The 16222-nt window shown below is 36.9% G+C and overlaps 1 protein-coding gene across 1 annotated transcript in view; it reads right to left on the reverse strand.

Annotated features, from left to right (window-relative positions):
• grid2 (glutamate receptor, ionotropic, delta 2) overlaps positions 1–16222 on the reverse strand; it is a 724936-nt gene that overhangs the window by 240753 nt on the left and 467961 nt on the right. Inside the window, exon 4 of the mRNA XM_037680996.1 lies at positions 1417–1622. Within this exon, the coding sequence (XP_037536924.1) occupies positions 1417–1622 (206 nt within the window). The remainder of the gene's footprint in view (positions 1–1416; positions 1623–16222) is intronic.

The following is a 16222-nucleotide window of genomic DNA, read 5'->3' on the forward strand; positions in this document are numbered from 1 at the left end:
ATGGCTAGGCCTCAGACTGACGAAGCCTCTTGGATGAGGGGCGAAACATTTATTTTTAACAAAAAAAACGAAGTCCAGATGACATGATTCAACCTTTTTTGTTGTTATCTTGATATTGCTTTAAAATATATATATTTTCATGGGTGCTGACGATTCAATTTGTTTCATATACCATATTATTTTACATTATTAAGTGTTTAGCAGGGCAGCACAGAAGCACAATTGGTAGAGCTCCTGCCTCTCATCGAGGAGGTTGCCCCGGTTCAAATCTACATAGTTTATCTCAAAGTATACCTTAGATCCTAATCCTTTTTCTTTAGACTTTATATTTTTGCCATTTTTGAGTTTAACTGGGACTTTGAATACACAATTCCGTTCCACCTCATGTACCACATGTGATGCAAATAACAATAAAGAACTTTGAACCTTGAAATCCCTTCAAATGGCATGTGAATATTTTTTGCAGGATATGCAAAACCATATGACAACATGTCAAGAACCACCTAAATGGTCAAAAACAGCATAGCTTCATTGTGGTTCCCTGACTCACTTAAAGGCTAAGACACAGCTATACAAAAACACACACAAACACTGACACGAGCATACTCACAATCACAAAATAACACCTCATTTTTCACCCTCTTCCTGTCACGCCTCCAACCAAATTAGATTGTGATTGCTCTTTCCGAGGTCACTTTTAATTAAACTGAGATGAGAACATGACACATGGGATTAGACCCCATCCTACCACTACACATTGTGAATTCATAACTAATGCTGCAGCCTATTGCTTTCATCCATGACCTCCATATCATTTATGCATAAGAGCAGAGGAACTCCTCTAATTGTCTTCTACAAAGATAAAGAGCATAATGGTAGATGGAGATACATGAGAGAGATAGGTGTTTGGTTTCAAATTTGTAGATGTTAAAGGGAGGTGGTTGGAACATGTGCAAGGTGGGACAATAAATGAAATTATTGAAGAGTAAATTTATATAATCTCTTCTAATTTTAATCATACTAAGCAAAGTGAAAAAGATCAGAAGACTAGATACAAACTCGGAGCTATTTTCACATTCCCTGGAAGGTTCAAGGGCTTTACCACTGTTATTTAAGTGAACTTAAAAGGAGAATTCCCCCTTATGTTAGGTAATGTGGTTCAGACAAAGACCAGCAGCTTATAAAAATTCAAACTGGCTGTATTTTACCTGAAGCAGTAGTTTTTCAAGAAAAGTATGGAAATGATAAAATGTTTATATTTTATATCTAATTTATATAATTAAATTTCTGATTATTTCCTGTCTAGTAGGATTTGAAAAATACCTGATTATCATGTTATTTACACACTGAGTAGTGCTTAACCTACCAATAATTGTGTTGTCCACCTTTTAACTGAAGAAGAAAAAAGTGACTTACCTCAGTGATGAAAGCTTTGGCAGTAGCTGGGCTCATGAACAATACTGCTCTCCGTAGCGTGTCCCTGTAGCGATGCAGCTCCTCCACACGCATCGTTCTGAACAGACTTGTGATCATCATGTTGATGTTGGATTCCACCTTCTGAAGAGAGACATCCATTCCCTGCTGTGAGGTACGGTCCAGAAAGTCCTCGATTCCACGAATATCTGGAATAAAACAAATACAAAACACGGGTTGGGTCTAATGCTTCACTGACATTTGCGAAGAGATAAACAAGTACTGGGGAAAAAAAAATTAAAAAATTATATATATATATATATATATATATATATATATATATATAGTGTCCATAGAAAAATACAAAGTATGAAGAAAACTGCTGACAAGTTTGTACCATTTCCTCTGTCACAACTAATGTGTAGTCTCTCTGCATGAGTAGTTCAAGAAAATATCCTAATTCATCAGCTCTTGTTTACAGTTATGCTTTGCTTTTTCTAGATATATTGCATTTAATTTACATCCATCTTGCTAATCTGACGTAGAACTCTAATTGTCAACACACTTAATTTATTAGAATTACATAAATGTCTGTTTAGAACTTGAAGACATGAGGCGTTCTAAAAACAGGCCCTTAGGCATGGCTTTTGGTCAGTGTTGTTGTATTTCATTTAAAATATTGGGGGCTTCACTAAGTGTCCTTGGACTAGACACTAACCTCACATCGCCTTCAAAATACTGTGTTTAAAACATTATATTTTAAAAGAGGTTATTATAGGGAGTTTACAAATAAAATGTTATGCCTCTTGTTCTTGATTGGAATCATCCGCAGTTCCATCTGTACTAGCTCCAGCTGGATCGCACCTTCACTGATAACAGGCACAACTGGCCTTCGGTTCAGCTTGATAGATTCCAGTGTCATGGAAACTGATCAGGTGTGCACATTCAGCTGTGGGTGCTCTGGGACTTTAAAGTTGTCAAAATACGTATTGAAGTTGACTGCCAGACCTTTCAGCAACACTATTACTGGTTGCAGCCAGGAACAGTTCCAGATTCTCTCAGCAAGCATTCAGTTTTTCAATTATCTCTTATATTTGTATTTCAGGTTGGAGCTGCAGGTTGAATGGGTTTAAGTGGTTTGACTTGTCACACACATACACAGACAAGCACAAAAAAGTGGGTCATGGACTTATCATGTGTGAACTTGGACTGAACTTGGTCCAAATATAGAGCACCCTGGTCCTGTAGTAATATTTTAAAAAGCCAGTGCTTTAGGGTTGAGTCTGAACAAATGTGGTTCACAATTTTAATGGCTGTATTCATCAATGCTTTCATTTCTTCAGACAGTTTGGTACAAAACATCTGATGAATGATGTAGAGTCACAGAATGACTGTTGGGATTTCTGGCTATAGAGGTGAGACAAAGGCTTGCTCTATTCTCGTCACATTGAATAAATACCCCCACCCCCCAGCACCCGCTAGTTAAACAGAGGTTTATTTATCCAGCTGTCAAGAAGGCTTTTCAGACAATTAAAAATATTAAAAAAAATACATAATTTTCCCTTTTGTGTCTGCCTCTTAAAAGCACACTGATCAATACCTTCTTTAAAGTTTTCTAATCAAAATATCACACAAATACTGACAACTGCACAATACCAGTTGCACCTTGACGATTAATTGACAGTGATTGATATTTAACCAAAAAAAAGAAGGTTAAAAAAGTGTTTTCAAAAGAAAATTCACACTATGCTGCTGTAAAGTCAATTTTGTTAAGAGGGTTAACAATAACTTGTTTGTTTGTCCTCTTAGAATAGCTCCTGCATTATTCCCAGCATGCACAACTTGTCTTTGTTGTATCGTTCCCATGTTATGTGAAGCAAAGCAGGAGGCACTTTCTCAGCAACCAGCAGCAGTGGTTGCAGATGTGCAATGTTGCAGTATAAGATGATTTCAAAGTCAAAATCTTCATTTTTCTTGCAGTCTCATTAAGTTGCATTTCTGCACATGAGCTAGCATGCTGCTTTGTCCTGTAAAGCCTTTCAAAATCTATATTTTTGAATACGTTTTATCAAATTAAAAGAACCATAATTTAGCATGGCTTTGAGTCAAGAGCATAAACGTGTGCACTTCAAACTGTTTAACTATACAAATTAATTGTCAATGTTAACTGTTTGATGTCTGTTTTAATTTGCATTTAAAATGTACGTACATGGAACAAAAATATAAGTTTAACATGTGTGTTTTTGCTCCCATTTTTCATGAGCTGAAATCAATGATCTAAGACATTTTCTATGTGCACAATACGGCTGCTTCTCTTCACAAATTTGTGTAAATCTTTATTAGTGATCACTTCTCCTTTGTCAAGACAAATCCATCCGCCTCACAGGTGTGGCATGTCAAGATGCTGATTAGACAGCATGGTTATTGCACAGGTGCGCTTTAGGCTGGCCACAATAAAAGACCACTCTAAAATTTTCAGTTTTATCACACAACAACGCCACAGCCACCATGGGCTGCTATGTTCACAATGTTGACATCAGCAAACCACTCACCCACATGACACCATAGACAGAGTCTGCTCTCTGCCCTGTACAATGAAGATTGGGATTCATCTGTGAAGAGAACACGTCTCCTATGTGACTTATGCCATCAAATGTGATGATTTTCCCACTCAAGTTGGTTACAATGACGAGCTGCAGTCAGGTGGAGAGCCCAATGAGAACGACGAACATGCAGATGAGCTTCCCTCAGAGAGTTTGTGCAGAAAATATTTGGTTATGCAGAATGTTGCAGCAGCTGTACGTGGGGCTGATCTGGGATGATCTTGGTGGTGAAGATGCTGGATGTGGAGGTTCTGGGTTGATGTGGTTGCATGTGGTCTGTAGTTGTGAGAACAGTTGGAAGAACTGCCAAAATCTCTGAAATGCCTTTGGAGATGACTTATAGTAGAGAAATGAACATTCAATTCATGGGCAACAGCTCTGATAGGCATGCCTGAAGTTTGTCATGCCAATTGCACACTCAGTCAAAACTTGCAACATCTGTGACATTGTACTGTGTTAGAAAACTGTACAATTTAGAAAGGCTTTTTATTGTGGCCAGCCTAAGGCACACCTATACAATAATCATTCTCTCTAATCATCATCTTGATATGCCACACCTGTGAGGTGGATGGATTATCTCAGTAAAGGAGAAGTGATCACTAATGCAGATTTACACAAATTAGTGGACAATATTTGAGAGGAAAAAAAATAACCTTTTGTGTACAAAGTAAAAGTCTTAGATCTTTGAGATCAGTTAATGAAAATGTGTTGCATTTATATTTTTTGTTCAGCGTATTATAATTGCTAATAATAAAAAAGCCTGTGAATCTGCTAAAACTACAAATTTGAGATGAATATATCTGCACTAAATTATAACTCATGGAATGATTAATTTTTATCATTAAAGCACCAAACGCTATAATTACCTGTTATAAAAGTTATTTTTTTTCATTATAACATAACCAGAATGTGGGTGTTGGTATTTTTACAACTACTCATCTGCTTTTAATGAGCTACATTGCAAGTCAAGGTAATCCTAATTAAAGCACTTTGGTTGAGGCCACAGCTAATGATGTCAGAAAGAGAGAGCGTGTGTCTGAGTGCTAAGCTTCAGTATGTAAATCTAATGATCCATTTGATATGGAAAATGGATGACACTGTCGTCACAGCCAGTGTCACATATGAGCAATTAACTGGATTGATTAAAGTTGTTAACAGCCAGAGTGCTTTGATGATAGAACGATTTCATCAAGGCCAAAATATGGAGGTTCAAAATTATAAAATAAGGAGAGACATGGTGGAATCCTATTAATTCTGAAAACAAAATTCTATGCACACATATGCACAATGGTCACAGATGCTAACAATGTCAGGAAGACCTTGAGTTGAGTAGCATAAGCTTGAATATGTTATACGTTGAATTATGTTTTGCTCCAGTTCAATTTTATTTTACAGGTATGCACAGATTAATAGCAGCACAGACAAAAATACACCATCTAATGAAAAAAAAGCACTTTTTTTAAATAAATGCAACAAGTATAATGCCAGTAGTTAACAAGATGAAACTAAGGGAGTGTAAATACATTTAGTTTTATTATACAACAGAAGACAAAAGTTTTGACATCTTTAACAAAGTATTGAGTCAAAAAAATGTTATAAAGTTGGAAATTTTCATGACTTCTGATTTGTCAAAAAGGCAATGGATTATAAATGCAAACACAACCATGTCTAACTTTACACCTTCTCAGTCAATAACCCTCCTTGTTCTTAACATCAAAGTTTGGCTGAATTTCTGCATTCTCATTTTTCAAAGGACGAGGATTAAACATGTACCGCCCTACTGCTGAGCGGATCATTGACTTCAAGACATTTTCCATCAAGGTGCTTTAGGACAAGATAGTGGATAAAAAGGTGGGTAAAATTGCTACCATCCTTGCCCACACAGGCAACCAACTTATCCTTTTGGGAAACAGTATTGGTCCATTAACACCATGACCACCCATCATTTCAAATTACTTTTACCCCCTTGAGCACTGTCACCTCACTTAACCACTCCTTCTGTGTCTCTTGAAAGACATATTGTCCATCCCCACACTGTTTCAGGTCCCTTCACTCAACCTATATGTCTTTGTTACTAGAGACATGACGTCCACTGTCATATTTAGATGGGTTTATTGGTATTAACAAAAATTGCTATAAGTTTCAATATAAATATTGTAATCCAAAACTAACAGCAGTGTAAATGTTTGCATGTATCACTATAACAGTTAGAAATTGCCTAAGACAGCAGATATCCATCTTGTCCATGTTCAGTCATTGACTTGTCAATCTAGTCAGACTTTTTCTCCTAATTGAGATTGCTTAAAGAGCATCTACAACTATTAAGATATCCATTGATTATATAATTTTAATAGAAACTCTCCAAAAAATTGGAACGTTTGTAAAGGCTTGCATAATATAAGAAACAATGTCTCAGCCTTGTAAGTTTATCCTTATTCCTTTCTTTCCTATCTATTCTCCAAGTCCCTGGCTCAGAGTAAAAAGCTAGAGTTAATGTAGTGTAGCAGCTAATGGCATGCAGGGATTTCACCTGGAAGTATGAACCTGCTCAGATGTACACTGGGCTCACAAATGAACACTGCTCGCTTCCTTCTCATCCATCTCTTTTTCCTTGGCTTTTCTTTCAAAACCCCCAACACTTTGGCGTCAAATCTTATTTTAATAGAGTGTAAAATCTACCGTGTTATTCAAGGGGCAGACTTTTTGTTTTATATAATGTGGATCAATTTAAGTTAAAGTTAACTTTACTGTCTTTTCCATCACATGTGGTACATGAGGTGGAACAAAATTATGTACACAGGGTCCCAGTTACACCCCAAAATAGCAAAACAAAGTATAAAAAGAAACTGTAAATAAGGATCTAAGATATACACTAAGCTCCATGCTAAATAAATACCAAACAGTATGCTAAAAGATCTAAGATATATGCTAAACGTTAATAATGTAAAAAAAAATACAGCTTACAACAACAGCCCAAACATGATGTGGTGAGCTGATAGGTATGAATGAATGAATGAGTATAGCAGCTTGAGATCAGCAGCATGATGATTTAACACCGAAGATCAGCAGTATGCTGATTTAACACCAAAGATCAGCACTATAAGATTTAGTGTTAGGTTCTATGTATTCCAAAAGTAATTTAAATAAAATATTTTCTGTAAAATAGCATTGACCAGTCATTTCTTTACCCCTTTGCAGTTGTTGAACATTCTTTCTGGGCTTTTAAAGGATGCAAAGACAGTTCCAGTCTAATAAAACCAACAAATTAAAACATACGTATTGTATTTTTGTGTGAAGTTTCAAACCACTGGAACCAGCTTAAGAAAAATGTACATTTTTTTTCAAACATAATAAAAAAAAAATTACCAAAAGTAAAACTGTTGTCATGTATTATTGTACAAAGAATGCAGAAAGGATGCTAAAGGAGAAGACCAAATCTACAGTATAAGAACTTTGCACCATGAAGAAAGAAAATGGACAGACATGTGTGATGCTCCCTGGAGGGTTTGGAGAGAGTAAAACATCAAATGTCTGCGAATGAGATTCAGCCTGTGCAGCTCTCAAGCTGTTTGGCAGAACGTCTCTGTTCCTCTGCTCTCCCTGACTTTTTCCCCCTGACTTGAACACTTTTCACACTTTAATAATTCAGAAAATACTAACATTTTCCTCTGTTACATTGCACTTGATTTCAGAGTTGTGGGGGGTTCTCCTTCCTACCTTATCTGCTTTGTTTACACCTTAATCTACACGACAGGTGGATGAAAACTTTGCTTAAAGCAATATTGACTTTAGGTCCATCCATCCATATTGGTTGAGCTCCTTGGTGCCTTGACTCTTCCAGTGATTGGTTCCTGCATTCTGGCTGGAAGTGGTTGATTGCTCATTGTATTGTCAAAATGTGAGTTCCTTGCTGCCATGGAATCCATGCTGACATTCTGAAGGAGAGATGGGGTAAGTAAGACCTTGTACCTTGTATCCCCTCTTTCAAACATTTATTGCCAGAGAAAGACTATTTTCAAAGCATGTGTGGCTGTCAAGGTACAGGGTAAATTAAAATTTGAACAGCCTATACTTTTATTACAATTATATATAAAAAAAAGTGTTTTGACAATGGTAAAGAGATGAAAAGAAGAAGAAGAAAAAAATACAGTAAGCCATTCATAATGATTTTTATCCATTGTCTATTGTATTATTCTTGTTTGTTTATACTTTGTAGTTATGTTTTCATAATTTTAAATACAGGACAGATATTATAAGAATTGTCTTCTTCTTTCTGCACCCTTTTCATTCAATGTTTTTCTTTTTATTGGATTAGTTTTGTTTCTGTTGTTTCTTTTAACTGAATGAATGAAATGAAAAATATTCTACATTTTGTAAATGCCGCTTTAAAATATCCCAGTTGTGCTATAAGAGGTCGCCCTTCAGCATTAACTATTTTTATGATATTAAACAACTAAAAACCACATAAGCTTATACATATTTTATTCTTAAATGAAAAATGTTGTTTATCTACATGTACAGTAATTTGGTAGTAAAACAAAAGTTGTGAAAATAATGGCAGCACCTCAAGACATCTGTACTTGTTCTGGTGTTAGGTCAATAGTCTCTTTACTCTGTCTTTCCTTTCAACATTTACTGCTGGCGAGCTTTATCCTTGCCTCAGGCAACTTCACTGTAGCAAGGCTTACAGGTTGCATTTTCTTTAAAAATATGGATTTATTCTGAAAAATAGAAAGCATGGCATTTTGTGAGCTTAGGTCAAATGACTTACTTTCTTAACTGAAACTGTGTCAGAATATGTTTAAGAGCCCAGACGGAGAAAGCAGAATCGAATGTGGTCCTGTGAGTTTATCTCCATTTTGAGGAGAAAAAATGATATTCCGGGCTATAAAGGGGGAAAAAAATATGCCTGCAGTTCTCAGAATCTTCTTTTTTGGTTATACGTTTGTCCTCTCACCTCTCTTTTGATTTATTGTTCTTTTCTTTTTCTTAGTTTGATGCTTTTTTTAATATCTTTTTTGTATTTTATACCCCTCCTCCAGCTTCACGTGGATTCCCAACGGAGAGTTCAACTCTTGTGAAAATCCAACACTTTATACATTATAAAAAGCTTAGCACATTTTAGGTGTGCATGACCTTTACTATCTCTTAAAATTGTCTCCAGCTGCATCACACTTCTATCTCGCTGCACACAATCCGGTCTGCCTTTCAAAAGTGTCTAATCCACACCCCACCCCACCCCCGCAACCGCCACACACACACTATTTTTGCTTTCACTTTTATGTTACTATTTTATCCTGGCTCTCCTATATAGTGTGCTGTTTTTACAATCATAGTAGTGCCTTTTGAATGTTTTACTAATGAATTTTAAATTTATGTTAATTTTGCCTAAATCAAACATGCTGGGGTTATCACCCACAATTAACATTATATATTGGTAAATGATGGAAGTGGGTATTTTTTTTAATTTTTTTTTTTGTGGACTTGCTTTTGTTTTTAGTCAGTCCACAGCAGTGTGACATAGCAGTGAAAAACGATCACAACTTTCCTTGGAACAGTCCACGATGTTAAATTTGATCAAAGTTGAAATTACTTTACATTTTGGATTTGAGAGGATAATAATCATATGATGTCTTGGTAGGCTGAGAAAAAAAAAGAAGCAAAATGTATATTTCATTGGTTGTGGATAGTGGAATAAACTGGATTATTTGACCCATTTTCAACCTTTATCTGTACAGGTTAGTCTCATTGAGTCATGAGGGCTCAAGTTCAAGAGTAAAAGGATTTTAAGCAAAACCACAGATGAGGTACAAAAAACAACAAACCATCATAAGAGTAAAGTAAATAAAAGTAGTGATATAAAACAAAATAAAAACAAGCTACATTATGAAATGGGGTTAAAATAATAAAAGTGTCTTCATTGATTTTTGCAATGAACTTAATTGTTTAAAATCCTTAAGAGAACACAGACAAGACTGAGGTTTTGGTTTTTTGACCTGAGCACCTTAGGAATGAATTTTTCAGTCTTTCTCCCTCCTTGGATGGCATTAATCTGTCCTCCAGCTCTAATGTTAAAAATCTTTGTGTTATTTTTGATCAGGACATGTCTTTTATCCCCCACATTAAAAACTTTCTTAACTAGTTCAGCTGTTGCTGAACAGGACTGCTCGTTCAGTGACAGATTACTGCATCCTAAATGCACAAAGGAGCGTTACCGCAGGTCCTTCCTCCCAGCAGCTGTTAGACTCTACAGTATAGTGTATTGTTTATTAACATTTAGGAACTTTTGTGTGAAATATTTTTATCTTTTTATCTGTTGCTGCTGTTGCTGCTGTTACACTTGAATTTCCCATCCGTGGGACAATAAAGGCTGTTTCTATTCTATTCTATTCTATTCTATTCTATTCTAGAACTGCCTTCTTCCATCTCCGTAATATCACTAAAATTAAAAACATGTTATCTAAAAATGACGCAGAAAAACTGGTCAATGCATTTGTCACGTCTAGACTGGACTATTGCAATGGTTTATTATCTGGGTGTCCAAATACGTCTTTAAAACGTCGTCAGCTGATCCAAAATGCTGCTGCCAGAGTCTTAACTGGAGTTGGTAGGAGAGATCATATTTCTCCAGTTTTAGTTTCTCTCCATTGGCTCCTTGTCAAATCCAGAATAGAATTCAAAATCTTACTTCTAACCTACAAAGCTCTCAACAACCTAGCTCCATCTTATATTACAGACCTTATTGTTCCATATTTTCCCAACAGAGCATTTCGCTCTCAGGCTGCAGGTTTACTTGTGGTTCCTAGAGTTTACAAAAGCAGAATGGGAGGAAGATCCTTCAGTCATCAGGCTCCTCTCTTGTGGAACCAACTTCCAATCTCTGTCTGTGAGGCTGACACATTATCCAGTTCTAAAACTAGGCTTAAGATTTTCCTTTTTGCTAAATCCTATAGTTAGGGTCGGCTTGGGTTTCCTGAGCTGTCCCTTAGTTATGCTGCTATAAGCTTAGAATGCTGGAGGACAAACTGACCACACTTTTTCACTCTGCTATTGTCTTTACTTACTCTGCTCAGCCTGTTTTGTATTTGTAATTATGTTTTCTATCCTTAACATGTGTTTATTTTGTCTTTCAGATACACCTGGACCTATATCTGGACCTACCATTCTATGTTCGTCTGTCTCTCCTTCCTGTCCTCTCAAACCAGCCGGTCAAAGCAGATGGCCGCTTGTCCTGAGCCTGGTTCTGCTGGAGGTTTCTTCCTTTTAAAAGGGAGTTTTTCCTTTCCACTGTTGCCACTGTGCTTGCTCAGGATGGGAGACTGCAACAAAGCCAAGATTCAACATGTCTGCTGGATTCCTTAGATAGAGAACTTTACGAATTGGCTTTTATGTATGTGAATGTTCCTGTAAAGTGCCCTGAGACAACTTTGTTGTGATTTGGCGCTATATAAATAAACTGAATTGAATTGAAAGTCGACCGCTTCAGATCTTTTTGTGAAGTGTTCCAGGTTACAGGAGCAGAGTAAGAGAAGGCCTTTAGAAAAGGCCATGAGTTAGGGCTTCACATTTCAAAACTTTGCTGATGAGATGTTTAATTTTTAGATTCATAGTTTGTAATAAAGTGTATCATTTGATAGCATGAACAACAAAAATGCATACTTTCTTCTGTAACAAGATTCTCCTTATTTTGTATGTATTTTGTATTGTATTGTGTTCCAGAATTGCGCCGCTCAAGGTTGCTGCATGTTGGAGCAGCTCTGTTACTTTCATTCTGAGATTTTGCTTTTGGAAACTTTAATTCCTCTTTTTCTGGATGTAAATCACATTTTTTGGATGATTGTTTCCTCTGGTATCGGATGCTGTGCAGCTGGAAGGATTTTTACTGAAACAGTTTTTTACTTTTAGACATTTGTTATGATGCGTAACCATGGCAACAAGGCAGTTTTCTACAACCAGAAGCAGCTGATTCACATCTCAAAAGCTCAAATAACATCTCAACTACAGCCACAAATCTCAGAAGGGTTGAAAAGGATGTTCTGTGGATGCATTCTCATCTACCTGCCAGCTGTGCTCAAGTGCCTGACCACTGAGATCCTGGAACTAGCAGAAACACAGCTCATGACAGCGGAATGACAGGATCGTCCCTCGGCACCTACAGTTGGCTGTCCGCAGCGACGAGGAGCTCAGCAGACTGATGGGAGGAGAGGCCAGCGCTCTGGGAGGAGTTCTGCCCGACTTTCAGGTGGTCCTACAGCCCGGGGGAACCGAGAGGCCAGCCGAGTCTGAGTGGACGGATCAGACGGCATCTGCAGCCTGTTTCTTAGGATCCACTGTGGAATGGACCTTTACAAGAGATCCTTCTTGTCTACAGCCATCAGTGTCTATAACATCTCTTAATGAAATGAGGATAACGAGTTACAACAACAAATAATTTCCCTTTGGGATTAATAAATTATTTTTTTATTTGAATTTGAATTTGTTAAATTTAACAAAAGGCTGCCAAAAGAAACATCAGAGACAGGAAAATATCCATCCATCATTTTTACCCACTTTTACTTTTTCAGTCACTGGTGTCCATATCCAGCAGTCACTGTGCGAGAGGAGGGGTGACAAGCATTACAGGTTGCCAGTCCATCATAGGCACACAGAGACAAACAACATCTGGAGACAATTTAGAGTTACCAATCATCCTAACAGGCATGTTTTTGGTCTGCATGAGGAAACTGGAGAACCCGGAGAAAACCACGCATGCACGGAGAGAACATGCAAACTCCACCCAGAATGGTCCCAGGCTGGGATTTGATTCATTGACTGTCTCAATGAGAGGCAACAGCTCTACCAACTGAGCCAAAACATGAATAAAGTAACAGATCAGGGGCTTAGAGGTTTTCACTACAATTGATTTTTTTTGTGTCATTTCCCTTCCTCCCTTTTACACTAACCAACCAATTCTGCTATGCCTCAAATCTGCATTCCTATAGCTCTCACCAGCTTTACTGCTTATGTTTTATCTTTTACATTCACAATCCATTGTATTTATTTATTTATCTGCCTTTGCTTTTTGTCTGTTTCTGAAAAACCTACTTAAAGTTAGACAACCTCCTCGTGTAAATCTTACTCTTTATCAAACTCAGGTAAACTAAGTTAAGATAGCAAACAGAGTTTAAAGCATTTTAATCAGCCAATATTTTTACAACCATCCATTTAGCTCTTGACAAAAAAAAAAAAAAAAAAAAAAAAAAAAACTGGTTTCTGACTCTTTTCCAGTACACTTATGGTATATTTTCTTTGTTTTGTATGACCTATTTTTAGTTTCCCCCTTAATAAGTTAATGTAATAAAATACATGTAATTGAAATTGTGAATTGCAGCTTCATTAGAGACACTTTATATGAATATTGCACGTCTGAGGTGTCTGAATATGTTCAACAATGGTTTGGAGAATGTTTTCCGTAGTAAGGGAACGTGATGAATAAATAATACTACTAATACATTTTGCCTTATGGATTTCTTTATCCAGGGAAGGAAAATCTCAGAAATCTACCAAAGATTTTCCTGATCTCCTTCTTTACTTTGATGTTCTACATGAAGCCCACAGAGAGATCAAATGGGCTCTGGAGCTTTACTTTTACTTTTTTTTAAAGTGACACCCTGACATTTAAAATTTGGCCTGATTTTTATTTTTTTTTTTCTTTTTCTTTGACTGCTCATGTGTAGTCTAATAAATAAACGCCCATTTTATGCAAAGTACTAATGATAACTGTTTTATGTTTGAAACATGTATGCATTTAGTGCATATTTTATTTTTATTTGCCCTCAGCTGTATTACTCATCCTGTACATTATAAATTATAGAAGTGTTGATGCTTTGTCTAAGCTATAAACATTTCAATATTTTTAAACTAAATAATTGTTAAACTAAATAATGTAAAACTGTCTAAACCTATTCATCCATTATCCTTCTGTCCTTAGCTAAAATATTAATCAGTTATTACCAGTAAGTACCACCTCCTGCATTTACTCTGTGCAGTCACTGTTTCTTTGGTTCAGTCAAGGTCACTCAGCTGGTAACATCAACTACCAGTCATTTTTTCAAAGTAGCTCAGGTTTTTTAGAAAAGAAAATAAGAGGACACTCAAAAACACACAAAAAAGTAAAAGCTACACATTTAAGTTGAGGAAAGTGAAGAAAAAACAGTGGGATAAATTGAAAGAAGACGAACAGAATGGGATGGAGTGAAAACATATGTTCTCAGTGTCCGGGATGCATCAGTAGAGCTGAAAATAGGGACTGGGACAGTAGCACTGTACCTTCATTTGAGAAGACACACTCGACTGTCTGTTCTCTAAAGAACTCCTTCTAGAGAGACGAGGCCTTCTGGGAACTTTGCTCTCATCTTAAAAGACCATCTTTGTCGCCTTCTCTATTCTGCTCAGTCATTTTCTCGTTCCTGTGCTCTCTTGTTTCTCCTTACTATTCTCAAACAGAGGGTGAGGTCATTAGGGAAACACGGTGCTATCTTTAAAGAGCCTTCTGTGGCTGAGAGAACATCACTGGCAAAACCCAAAACCCCACAGGATCCAAGTGATGAATCAGAGCAGAGAGATTGAAGGATTTAAGTGGGTTACAACTATTTGAGTGCATTTCTGTTTATGTGCAGATATTATTAGTGAGCTAAAATTCAGAGGCCAGTTTCTGAATTGAATAAGTTCAGTGAAGGTTGTGTTGCCATGAACAAAAGGTGTTCCCTCTTTCACACTTGATTAGATACAGTTAAGGTCAGATTGAAAATGTTTTGTCAGCATGCATGAATAGATCTGTCAGGAATAAGACAGCAGTTGTAAAGAGGCTCGCCTTACGCTGCATAATAGAACCTTGCAATGTTATGTTGTCTAGGCAAAGAAAGACAGATGAATAAATGCTGCTGGAGGTTACAGAATATCTAAACTGATTGATTCAGATCAAAACTAACACTTACCCAGTTGTTGTAGTTACAAGAACTTTAATAAATGTTAAAAATCATTAGATATGTTTTGCTTTATAACGTCACCCCTACTGGCCACAAAAGCTCCCTCCAGCAAACCTAAAGTGGCTCATGGGCCACAAGTTTATAACCACAGTTGTAGCAGGTTGTTGCGGCTCTGGACATGTTTTAATGTAGTGAATGTAGGCGTAAAAATGGCTCTTTTGATCGTAAAGGTTGCAGACTCCTGATTTAGAACATAGAGAATGGACATGCATTTCATCAAAAATGTGTTTTCACAAAGATAGGAGTGTCTATGTTTGTGTATTATCAGCATGCCACTTCTGTGGAAGGCAAGCTGGCAAGAACCGGGATAAAACAGATGTCTATATTTAGTAAAAGACCAGAATCTTGTAAAGGGAGGGGATCTGTTTTTACCATCTTAAAATAATAATAATAATAATATCTACTATGCAGACAGTTCTTCATATAAAGAAATAAAGCATCAAGTTAAAGTATGTTTTACTCCTTGTACTCGCTGCAGTGTTCATATTTGCAAAAGAAATGGCAGGAAAACTGTTTGAACTAGTCCTTTTGTTTTTGTTTGTATAACTAATAAAATTCAGTTTTATGTCTGTTTTAGTCAAAGCTTGAAAGAGCCGCTGCAGAGGGACCAAAGAGCCACAGGTTGCAGACACCAGTTCTAAATAAACTATAAAACCGATGACAGTGTTAAAACTATCAAAACTGAAATTGTATGTAGAGCTTCATCTGTACCCCTGATGAGGGTGGGAGCTCGTAGTAGAGCTGCTGCTCCTTCGCATAGAAAATAATCAGTTGAGGAAGTTCAGGCAATTAATTAGGATGCCTCCTAGATGCCTCTGATTGAAGGTGGCTGTGCACATCCCACTAGTAAGAGGCCCTGGGGTAAACTCAGAACTCGTTGAAGGGGATTGTGTATCCTCTTTTGCCTGGGAATGCCTCAGGGTCCCCCAGGAGGAGCTGGAGTGTTGCTGGGGAGAAAGATGTCTGGGTTTCTCCTGGACCTGTTGCCTCGGCAACCTGACTACGAAATAGGCAGTAGAAGATGGAGACCTGAAACATAACTGACTGACACAGACTATTTCTTCTTTTTTCTTGAAAATCATATCATGGTAAAAACTGATGAATGTGAATTAGTTCACGTTTGGTGTGTAAATTCAGTTTAGAAATTTTAAGTGGTGAACTATTAATTTGAATTGAGAC

This window comes from Nematolebias whitei, chromosome 8, assembly GCF_014905685.2.
Source record: "Nematolebias whitei isolate Nwh7 chromosome 8, NemWhi1, whole genome shotgun sequence".
NCBI lineage: Eukaryota > Metazoa > Chordata > Actinopteri > Cyprinodontiformes > Rivulidae > Nematolebias > Nematolebias whitei.